General features: G+C 45.5%; 1 protein-coding gene across 1 annotated transcript; it reads right to left on the bottom strand.

Moving 5' to 3' along the window:
- Positions 1–4,279: 4,279 nt before the first annotated feature.
- On the bottom strand, positions 4,280–10,355 carry LOC136465799 (uncharacterized). The gene is made up of 2 exons (XM_066464394.1): positions 9,944–10,355; positions 4,280–4,419 (listed from the first exon to the last, which is right to left on the bottom strand). The coding sequence occupies exons 1-2, from the start codon at positions 10,353–10,355 to the stop codon at positions 4,280–4,282; spliced, it is 552 nt and encodes a 183-aa protein (XP_066320491.1).
- Positions 10,356–12,130: the final 1,775 nt, after the last annotated feature.

Raw genomic sequence — 12,130 nt, 5'->3', positions numbered from 1 at the left:
GAAAGGGATCAATTAAAATTTGAGCACACAAGTAGGGGAAGCAAGCTCATGAACTTGGATGATGCATTTGAATGTGCACTTCATATGTTTGCTTGCATGGCACAAGTATTAAATTTAAACATCCATGCTTGTGAGATGTATGCTAGTTGTAAGTTTGAATGATAATATGAAAAACTAGCATGAATAGATTATCTAGTGATTTCATTCACTAGTATTATCAAATGGTATCTATTCCAAATATTTCCATGTGGTATATTTTCAAATGGTATCAAGCTAATCATGGTGCTAAGGAAGGTATAATGGTGCACTCCGATTGGTATCACGCTTCAAAGGTCCATCTTTTATACCTTAGCATCATTTGTTAGACATTGAATCCTATATTTCCTATCTAATCATATGTGCAAGCTACAATCCAAACTCTTAGCATATATGTAGGGGGAGCAATTGCTACCATATGGAGTTTATGAAACTTGTCCATATCCTTTTACACATGGTAAATATGCTTGGACAAGCAACATGGATTCAATTGAATTTTAATTCATATCTTTGTATAAGGGTTGTCATCAATTACCAAAAAGGGGGAGATTGAAAGCTCTAGTTTGGTTTTGGTGAATTGATGAAACCCTAAGTGCTAACCTAGTTTATCAAGTGATCACTCCAAGTTGCGAAGCAAACAAAGATCATAGCATGATGAAGATGATGCCATGGTAATGATCAAGTGCTTGGACTTGGAAAGAAGAAAGAGAAAAACAAAACGCTCAAGGCAAAGGTATAAACCATAGGAGCTATTTTTGTTTTAGTGATCAAGACACTTAGAGAGTGTGATCACATTTAGGTTTGATAGCCGTACTATTAAGAGGGGTGAAACTCATATCGGAATGCGGTTATCAAAGTGCCACTAGATGCTCTAACTCATTGCATATGCATTTAGGATCTAGTGGAGAACTAACACCCTTGAAAATGTTTGTGATAATATGCTAACACATGTGCACAAGGTGATACACTTGGTGGTTGGCACATTTAAGCAAGGGTGAAGAAGTTAGAGGTGAAATGGAGTTGGTTACAAAGATGCTGGCGTCGGTCAAAGGACCGGACGCTGGGTCGCTCAGCGACCGGACGCTGAAGGGCTATGTCCGATCATGTTGTCGGTCAGCATAGTAAGAAGTCACAGTGTGACCGGACACTAGCAGGGTCTAATCGGCAAAAATCGGTTTTGGAACCTTACTGTAAACAACCGGACGCTGGGTGTTCAGCGTTCGGTCAACTCAGGCATAGTGTCTGGTCAAGACTGATGACCATTGAAGGCAGGACACGTGGCTGACTGCAAGCGACCGGACGCTAAGGGCTCAGCGTCCGGTCAACTGACCGGAGCGTCCGGTCAGCCCGCGTTATGCCCAATGAAGGGGTATAATGGCTCTATTTTGTGGGGGCTTCTATTTAAGCCCCATGGCCGGTTGAAGCTCTCTCTCTTGGCCATTTGCATTGACATAGCAACCTTGTGAGCTTAGCCAAAGCCCTCCCACTCATCTCCATCATTGATTCATCATCTTTGTGAGATTGGGAGAGAATCCAAGTGCATTGCTTGAGTGATTGCATCTAGAAGCACTTGGTGTTCATGTTTCGCTGTGGATTTCGCTTGTTACTCTTGATGGTTGCCACCACCTAGATGGCTTGGAGCAGCAAGGATCATCGAGCAGAGAGTGGTGATTGTCTCTGGCTCTGATCGTGGTGATTGTGAGGGGTTCTTGACCTTTCCCCAGCGGAGCGCCAAAAGGTACTCTAGTGAATTGCTTGTGGCTTGTGTGATCCTCATCTTGTGTTGGTTGTGCGGCACCCTATTGAGGGTTTGGCGTATGAAGCCAATTAGCGCGTGAATCTCCAAGTGAGTGAATCACCACAATGAGGAGTAGCTTGCCGGCAAGCAAGTGAACCTCGGTAAAAATCATTGTCTTCATCATTGATTCTGAGGTGATTGGTCTTCATTGTTATTCATCCTTGTGATTGATTGGTTTCTTCATCTACACGGCGATATAACCTTCTTGATCACTCTCTTTACTTTACCGCAAACTAGTTGACAAGCTCTTTAGTGTAGCTAGTTGTGAGAGCTTGCTTGCTTGGTTGGTGTGGCTGTTTAGTTAGCCTTTGAGAGCACACTAACATAGGGTAGTGTTATAGCTTTTGTGTGAATAGACACTATCTAAACTAGAATTGTGGTAGGTGGCTTGCATTTTGAGTAGGCTTGCGCAACACTTGCTTTGCCTCATAATTGTCTAACCATTTTGGTTAAGTGTTGTTGTAGAAATTTTTATTAGGCTATTCACCCCCCTCTAGCCATTAGGATCTTTCACCGGCTCCGTTTTCGATGCGTATGTGACAATGCCGGGGAAGTGTTGCCTACACAGAAGACCCAGGATGCCATTGACTAGTCGTGTGCTACCACCCGACACAACCACCCAGTTCCTGCACAAGTGATTAAGAAAAAATATTAGTTTTTTTTTCATCATATCATATGAAGTAGTGGTGATAACATATAAAGTTACTTACTTTTGCCCTTCGGGGAAAATCACTAGGCATTGTTGAAAAAGCAGAACCTGTGGGAGGCTCACGGGACCTCGCAAGTAGACACTCGAAGAGGAGTCGGAGGAAGCGGAACCCGTGCCTACCGCCTCTCACTCGTCGTCCTTGTGTGGCCCCTCCTCCTCGTTCGTCTGCCGAACCAGCTCCTCGTTCGACTCGTCCATAAGCACCACCTCCTCCTCCAGCTCCTCCTCACACGGCATGGGAGGAGACGACCCCTCCTACGGCTGGCATTCCTCCTCCTCCTCCTGTCTGATCCCTCCGCTGCCTGCTCCGCCTCCTCCTACAGTCGGCGTGGTCTTTGGTAAATTGAGTTCATGGACCTATGATGGTCGCCCGCCAACGAGAAACAAGGGGGTTGGACGAAGAAACAAGGACATATGGCGAAATGAAACAAGTTCATTTAGAACTTACCCAATGAACGGCTGCACCTCGATAAGGTTGGTCAACACATATAGCATGATACTGCGCCACTCTTCATTTTTCAATTGCTTAGTGGTCGATGCACTTGTGCTTCTGAGTTGCCCTTGGAAAAGGCTGAGGCTCAATTCATTTTTGCCAGCATTGTAATGAGGGGGTGGATTATAAATGCTAGGAAGGTTCTCAGTGTAGTATTTCTCTGTGAAGTTCGACACCTCCTCTAGAATGTATGCCTCTGCAATAGAAGCCTCAATTTTGGCTTTATTTCTACATTTTTTGCAAAGAGTCTTCAAACATCTATCGATTGGATAGCACCAACGGTCCTGCATGGGCCCCCCATCCATGCCTCATACGGGAGGTGCACAATCAAATGTTGCATCGGCAAGAAGCAGCCGGGTGGAAAGATCTTCTCCAACTTACAGAGCAACACGGGTGCCGCTTTTTCCAAGTCATCAATGATGGTCCGAGAGAGCTCCTTGGCACAAAGTGTAACACCCTCGGTGTTACGCCTTAATAAAAACACTAAACCATGTCATGAGCATCATGTGTATGTATTATTGCATGTGGTAAAATGAGAAATTAAATTTTATTGCACTAATTCTCAATGTTGAGCTCTAATTTATTCCTTGTCCAAGTATTCTCCCATAGCCCAAATCACTTTCATTCATCCTAATCCAACTCCAGCTCTTATTATTCTTCTCCTCCTTAATTTCCCATGCACGCACTCGGCACTCGCAAGCCCGCGAAGCACGCTTCAGCACATTCTTTGGCAAGACACAGTGCTTTTACTTTGTCGTGTCAAGCAAGTCAAGTTGACAGCAAATGAAGATGACCAACCGCAGCAGCTCGTAGAAATTCATGTGTCATCCATTATTTCTTGACCCACACTAATGTACCCAAATAACATTCACTAGGATCCACCTGGTCATCACGTCCAACAAGCGTCATGAAGTCCAAGTTGCCCTTCCAGCATGTCATCTCTCTCCACGTGAGAGCTCCATAGCCACAAAGTCAAATAACAAATTATTGTCATTCACTAATTATTAGCATACCACTTGGCAAGAATTATATCTCCATCAATCTCACGACGTGCCACTGTCCTCCCTCGTTGTTCTAATCACCCCGTCTTTACTTCGCCTGCTAATCGCCTTACAAAATTATCAGCGCACGTCGCGCTGCCGCTGCCCTAGTGTGTCGCACACGCTACGCATTAATATCACTCACAAGCTCGGCCCGCTGAGCACTCCGCTTGCTCGCTGCTCAGTTGCTTTGCAAATAAAGGTCAGACACATTTTCCACACGTCAGCACTGTAGCTTCGTAGAAAACACTGTTCACAGTAGAAACTCTGTTCATCCGATCAACACGTTGTGCACAAGCAGCTGCTTTTGACCTGTGGTCTCCTCCTCCATTGATTCCTTGACCTACAGGAATGAACCAGCACCTTTCCCTCTCATAATCATAGAAAGTCTAGTCCACTACCTGTCCAACACGTTATGTGATCAGCACCAGCACTCCTTTCATCACGTCAATTTAATTTTCGGATTCAATTGATAGCCCACCTTGTAAAAGCCATATCTCCCTCATACAAACTCCGATTCCATTGATTCTTTTTCCTAAATTCATCTAAAATCACACCCTACCAGTCCAGGTCCACGGTCTACTGCACATCAAATTTGTCTATCAACATTGAAGTCTCAAGTACAAGGCACACTGTGGCATGCTTCCCCAGTTCATTCACAGTAGTCATGCCTAACCTTCTCGCCGTCCTCCTTTTCCTCCTCTTGCTTAATTCCATTCCCGCGTCTCCTGCCTTTAAAAGGACACACCGAGCCACCGAGCTATTCCGCTCCGCTGATCATTCACTTCTCTCAAATCAAGTAACCAGCATCTCACATCCAATTCACCGCTTCGTGTTCTACCATTTCCAAGAACACGCAAAGGTGCAAATAGATCAGTTGGTTAATCAAGCTAATTGGCCTCCTCTAATAATATCATTTTCTTCATCTCTAGAGCTCATTTAAATTTATTTATTTATTGTGTAATAAATTTTGGTAGATTCCTAAATTCATGATCTATCTGTAAGTGTATTTAGTTCATACAGTTCAATGATACCTTTAGGCTTACTTTATTATTTTGAAATGCTTATTATTATTATGGTTATTTAGAGAATGAATTTTTGTGATGCATTGGTAGAAGTGCTAGCCCTAAAGATTTACAGTAGGCTCATGATAATATTAGATGCTCTCTATAATTTTTGTAACCTTAGAATAGGTTGATAAATGTGGAAACTAGTGCTCCTTGTTTTATCATATATATAGTAAATTGATATTAACAATAAGGATGCCTTTAGTTGCTAAGATAATATATGAAATGTTTCATACCTGTTTCGTGGGAATAATACGTAACTTAGCGTATTAGTCATTAGAGTTAGCTTAGAAGCTTGGTAGATGTATTCTTATTTTAAGAGTTGTTGTTGCCAAAATAGTAGTAATAATTGCATCATCATCACTGCATGCATATAGAGAACGAGCCAGTGGAGATCGTGACCTTCGGCGAGCAGGAGTACGACGAAGTCATCGAAGAGTATGAGGAGGAGATCCTCGTGTAGGAGGACATTTCGGAGCCGTCCGTCACTGACTTTGCTGACACCGCGCATGCCCAAAGCAAGCCCCGGTGCATAACCCCTATTTTTACTGATCACTAAATATGTATATGATGTGCATTTATGTTACATGTATTTTATGAAAACTACATGCATAAATATATCTACCTATGAGTCCTACTAGTACAGGTCGAGTAGCTGCTATGCTCAGGATATCGATAGCGTGAGTAACCTATCGTTACTCGCCAATAGGTAATAAAATATGATCACTCATGATAAAATGGTGGAAAGGTAAATAGTGACCGGGCAGGGATATGGTTTGGAACTGGTGGGTGTAAGGGGTTGTGTCCTGTGGCCAACAGGGCATGACTTGGTTACACTTTTTCCCTATCCGTGTCGATTAAGGACCGGTCGTTGCATATGACTCTAGGCAAGTCACAGATTTATTGTCCCGAGCACATACTTGGGTATGGGCGTAGGGAAGACTTGTTGCTCTCTTGTCGTGGATCCGGCTCTTTCCAGACCGACTGATTGGAGGCGGAGATGGTGGAGGTCCTTGCACCACACTGAGTCCGGGACTCAGGAGTGGGGGCTTGGAGTCCAAATTTGGACGGGGACCTAGACACCTAGGACAGGAGAGTGATGGGTTAGTCCTGCTTGTGCCTGGGGTACAAGCGGGGTGTGTGTTTTTGGGGCACCCAGCTGGGCACATTGATTCACGAATCGTTGGGAAATCTGGTATGACTTGTCTACGGTTTAGCACCGTAGTAAGAACTAAAAGTTGAAAGGAGAAGAAATGGAACTGATTGCTCAACTCTTGCTTGAAAGTAGAACAGGTGCTTATATAGACTAGCTAGATGATAACTTAATACGGCTGATAATAATACATAAATGAGGACTCACTATTAGTATTGCTTTCTGCTAAAAGAAACAAGTAAATCATAAAGCTTATCATATTCCTTGGAGTCAGGAAATTATTCTCACTAGTCGGATAAGTCTTGCGAGTATATTGTGTACTTAGTGTTTATTTACCCCTGTTGTAGGTGATGCATGATAAGTACCTTTGTGTGGAGGATTCTTCTGGCGGGCTCAGACGGATCCTCGTTCTTATCGCTAGATGCTTATTTTAAATTCCGTTGTTTATCATTCCGCACTCTGATATTTGGTATTGTAATAATGTACTTTTACGAAACTCTGATGTATGAAATGGACAAGTATTATAACTCGTTCTCATTATTAGATCCTTGGGAAAAATATGGATCTTTCGGGTTCTCCCTTGGGGTGTGCCCGACAGATACCGCCTGCTGTAGCTTGCTTTCGGTGTGCTTAGTGTCTGGTGAAAGACGAGCACCTCCGTAAGCGTGTTATTTTAGGCGGTTCTGCCACACAAAGCTGATGAAATAAGTAGCTCAACTCTACCAGCACTTGCCAGACATGCTCTGGGACATAGCCTCGAACCATCGCCCAAAGAAGCCGCTCAATCCATATGTTGTTGTCATGACTCTTCATCCCGTTGACTCGTAGAGTGCCTAAGTTCACTCCCCTCTTTAGATTCGCTGCATACCCATCAGGGAACATTAGCATCTGGATCCATTCAAGTACTTTCCTCTTTTGGTCCCTTTTCAAGACGAAATTGGCATTAGGCCTTCTCCAGGTCTTGCCATGACTAGGAGGCTGCATCTCTTGATTTGGTCTATCGCACAACGTTGCCAGGTCCACTCTAGCCTTAGGGTTGTCCTTAGACTTTTTAGTGTCCATGAATGTTGCCCAAAGTGCCTCGGCAACATTCTTTTAAGTGTGCATTACATCAATGTTATGTGGCAGAAGAAGGTCATCGAAATAGGGGAGCCTCGTCATGCCCAAGATATGAGTCCACATATGTTGCTCACCATATCCCACAAAACCACCTTCTTCATTGGGCACGAGAGCATCTATCTAAGCATGAACCTCGGCACCAGTCATCATCCGTGGTGTAGGGTTTGTCACTTTAACACCTTTCGTAAAGTTCTTGATGTCTTGTCTGAATGGATGGTCAAGAGGTAGGAATTAACGATGTCTGTCGAACGACGAATACTTACCACCCTTTTGCAACCAAATGAACCTCACACCTTCCTTGCATATTGGGCAAGGGAACTTCCCGTGAACACACCAGGCGCAGAATATCCCATACGCTAGGAAGTCATGCAGGGAGTAGTGGTACCAAATGTGCATTTTGAAGGTTGTCTTTGTAGCTCGATCGTATGTCCATACCCCTTCATCCCAAGCACGGACCAATTCATCAAACACGGGCTCCATGAACACACCCATATTACTCCCTGGGTGTCCAGGAATTATCAATGACAAGAATATGTTATGTCATTGAAAGGAGACATGGGGGGGAGATTAAGGGTGATAACGAAGACGGGCCAACATGTGTATGGGGCAGCCATCATTCCATAAGGATTGAACCCATCTGTTGCTAGCGTGACACGTACATTACGAGCCTCATCTGCTTTGTCACGATGTTTGTCATTAAAGCGGATCCAAGCTTCACCATCGGATGGATGTACCATCTTGTCAGGATTGTATCATTTGCCATTTTTGTGCCATGTCATCTGTTTCACGGATTCCTCGGTCATGTATAGCTGTTGGATCCTCGGTAGGAATGGAAGGTATCGTAGGATTTTCACGGGGATCGTAAGTTGCCTCTTCTGGCCATCATCAGAGTCTACCTCTAGGTACCTGGAGGATTTACACTTTGGACAGAACTTTGCATGCTTGTGTTCTTTCATAAATAGGACGCACCCCTTCGGACAAGCATGTATCTGCTCATACAGCATCTTAAGTGCACGAAGGAGTTTCTATGACTCGTACATGCTCTTTGGCAAAATATGGCCCTACAGAAGCAGGGTGCCAATCACGGCCAACATCTTATCGAAGCCTTCTCGACTCAAGTTTAACTCAGACTTCAACCTCATTAAGCGTCCAATGGCATCCAGTTGATACACCATTGACCGATCGTGAAGGGGTTTCTGTGCCGAGTCCATCATGTCATAGAACGCCTATGTGGTTGCCTCCATCTCCTTCTTCTCACATCCCTCATCGAACTATCCTTGGTGAAAGTCATCTAACATGTCTGCTACCCTGGCATTAGCATCAAAAGCCTCCACCCGTGGTCTCACCACCTCCTCTCTCATACGATGGGCTTCACCATGGTGGACCCACCGGGTGTAGTCCGGCGTAAATCCATTCTTCACAAGATGTTTACCCATTTCCACCTTGTTTACCCTTCTCCTGTTTCCACATTTGCTGCAGGGACACAAACCTAGGCAATGTCCTTTAGCAGCCTTGCCAAATGCACTGTTTAAGAAAGCATCGGTCTTGTTCATCCATTCCGTGGTGTAATCACTCTGACTTCTCTAGCCCGTGTACATCCACGGATCATCATCCGTCCTCTAACATATGTATCAGCGAGTAATGTAACCATCAATTGCATCTACATGGTGTTCCTACTGTCTAATAGGTGAGGATAGGTCCCAATCCCACCTGTGGATGCGTAGATGAGTTAGTTTCCATGCTCTACTCCTATCCGAGATAGAATTTCGATAGCACCTCCCCGCTGTTCTCCAGATACACATCCTGCCAAAGAAGAGTGCATATCCAGAGAACAATAGGGAGGTGATGCTGAAACTCTGTCTCGGACCAGAGCAGACCATGAAAACTAACCCATCTACGCATCCGCGGGCTATCCAAAAAACGTGGACAATCCGAAACAGATACGGTCATAGATATGCAAAGATCTGCATACCTCCAACCGTACCTCTTTCGAACGGGAAACGCCTAACTGGGTTACGCGATCTACGACCATGATACGGAAAGAGGGGTTATACCTAGGGTGGCGGCGGAGTCAGGCTAGCGGGGCTATGTTAGGTCGGTGCAGTGGTGAGGCGACGTGGTGCAGGCAGACCGGCACGGCGACGGGAACTCCGACTCAGCTCCGACAGACTCTTCTCTACAAAAATGGAACAAAATACTATCATTTAAAAAAATCGGCAGAACCTCCCCTGCACGGTGAGGTTTCCAAAACCTACAAAAAACAACGCCACGATGGCCGACAAGCACATATGTCTCAAGAGAAGCCATATAGTTTGGATATCAATCCATGTAGAAGAATATATCCAAGTAGTACCACTACTTCTACTACTACTTCCACTATTGCTACTACTACTACCACTAGTTCTACTATTACTACTACTACCACTATTGCTACTACTACTACTACCACTAGTTCTACTACTACTACTACCACTAGCACTACTACTACAACTATCACTACCACGACAACAACAAGAGAGAGGGCATACCTGACGGGCGCCGGGGGTAGGGGCCGACGGCGTCGGGGTCGGGGTCGGGGTTGGGGTCGGGGTCACCGGAGTCAGGAACAGGGTTGAGCACAGGCGGCATCGGGGTGGGCGGTCCACGGGGCACGACCAGGGGTAGAGCCGGCTCCTGCTCCTCCTCTCCTCCTCCTCCTCCTCCTCCTCCTCCTCCTCCTCCTCCTCCCCTCCTCCACCCGCCGGCGTTGGCGGGCTGACGTGGGTGAGCTAGCCACGCTCGGCCACACGTGGGCGCGAGGGCGGGGGCGGGGGCAGGGGCAGGCGCCGACTCACGGTGCGGGGAAGGGCGGCGGCCCGGTGGCTGGCAGGCGCAGGGGTGGCCGCGGGTGCGGCGCACGGGGAGGGGAGGGTGGCGTGTGGCGTGGGGGCGGTCCAGCATTGGTGGACGGCGGCGTGGGGACGGCCAGGAGCGGTGGCGTTGGCCTGTCTGTCTGTGGCTTGGACTGCCCGGCCGAATTTGGCTAAGTGCCCCCTCCCGCCCCTTTGCCGAGCGCTAGATCAGGGAGGCTCTCGGTAAAGGAGGCAACTTTGTCAAGTGCCCCGATCCGGCAGTCGGCATAGATTTTTTTTGAAATACTGTGAAGGCACTCGGCAAAGAGGAAATTTCTAAAAAAAATAAAAAAACTTCTTTGCCGAGCGCCTTATTCTTGGCACTCGGCAAAGACCCCCCTTGCTGAGTGCTCTGCCCCGGCGCTCGGCAAAGTTTTTTTTTGTTTTTGGCCTCCAATTTTTTTGTGCAGCCCTTTTTAAGTACCAGAAACTCCTCGTTAGAATTTGGGGATTTTTTGTGGCTTTTTGATATATTTAGTTACTTTATTTCGTTTACTTGAATTTTTTTGAAAAATATAAATTTGAACTACACGTGGTACGAATAATGGAATTTAATGATTCAAAAAATGATAGTCATGTTACAAATTTCGGACATCTTGTTCACGAAACATGACCGCGAACTTGCGTGCGAAGTGTTTTTAAATTCTATAAAAAGCAAACGAAGTCCAAAAATCATGAAACTTGTTGAGATGTTGTGATATCGTATGTCGAGGCTATCATAAAAATTTCAGAAGATTTCATGCACGTTGTCACGTACGATGCTTACAAACCACCTAGGAAATCACCTCACTAGGACCTTGCTCTTCTTGGCCACGACAAGCCTAATGAGAAGGATGGATGCATACTTTACTACTCTTGATCTCACTAATGAGGTCTCTCTTTGGGATTCTCAAATCTCAATCACCTCACTAGGACCTTGCTCTTCTTGGCACTCTCTAAGGTGTTTCTCAGCTGTTGGAATGAGCAAAAGTACCCCCACACACGTGTGGAGGTTGTATTTATAACACCGGCTAAAAAATGAACCGTTATGTGCCTCTGCGGGATGATCGAACGCTCTGGTTATGTTGACAGGACGCTCCGGTCAGTATACCCCGAACTCCAGTGATTACAGTGTGACCGGACGCTAGCCAGCGTCCGGTCAACACTGATCGGACGCGTTCGATCATGATTTTCCCTCTCTGGAACCTTACTAGAGTCGATCGGACGCTGGCTGTCAGCGTCGGGTCACTTCACCTTTCAGTGTCCGGTCGCACCAGATGTTTTCACCTTGGTCAAATGAACTAATCGGACTCTACGCCAGTGTCCGATCAACTCGGAGCCAGCATCTGGTCAGTATTTGACCATCCATTCACTTCCAACTCTTGATCATATGTGAATGAAGTTTGCTCCATTGGATCTAAGGGCTGTTTTGGAGCTACCTAGTGCTAGTTTTAACAAGTGTCAACACACCTAACTCACTAGACTCACCTAGGTCAAGCTACCCATCCATACCCCTTAATAGTATGGCCAAAGAAAAAACAAAGTCCTAAACTACTCTAAGTGTCTCTCTAACTTCAATCGACACTTAGAACTAGTCCATCCTTAACCATGTTGTCCATCCTTTGAAAACCAAAACGATTTCCATCGTAGGGGCATGACCATCATGATTGCCCAATCGATCTCTATTACCATGACCTAACTAAATTGCCTCTGTAAAACACATGTTAGTCATAGTAATCTTGTATTGTCATTAATCACTGAAACCCAACTAGGAGCCTAGATGCTTTCAATCTCCCCCTTTTTGGTGACTGATGACAATACCACCTTGAGTATGTGAAAGAGATG

Source organism: Miscanthus floridulus, chromosome 7, assembly GCF_019320115.1.
Source record: "Miscanthus floridulus cultivar M001 chromosome 7, ASM1932011v1, whole genome shotgun sequence".
NCBI classification, from domain to species: domain Eukaryota; kingdom Viridiplantae; phylum Streptophyta; class Magnoliopsida; order Poales; family Poaceae; genus Miscanthus; species Miscanthus floridulus.
The sequence above is the reverse complement of the archived record's forward strand: the minus strand, read 5'-3'. Positions and strand labels throughout refer to the sequence as shown.

What these genes read in the sequence shown, in the direction of transcription:
- LOC136465799 (XM_066464394.1), bottom strand. Translation starts at nt 10,355, where the DNA reads ATGCTGGACCGCCCCCACGCCACACGCCACCCTCCCCTCCCCGTGCGC. An exon ending in CTACCCCCGGCGCCCGTCAG is followed by an intron (nt 4,420 to 9,943) that starts GTATGCCCTCTC and finishes TCATTCCTGTAG; the next exon opens with GTCAAGGAATCAATGGAGGA.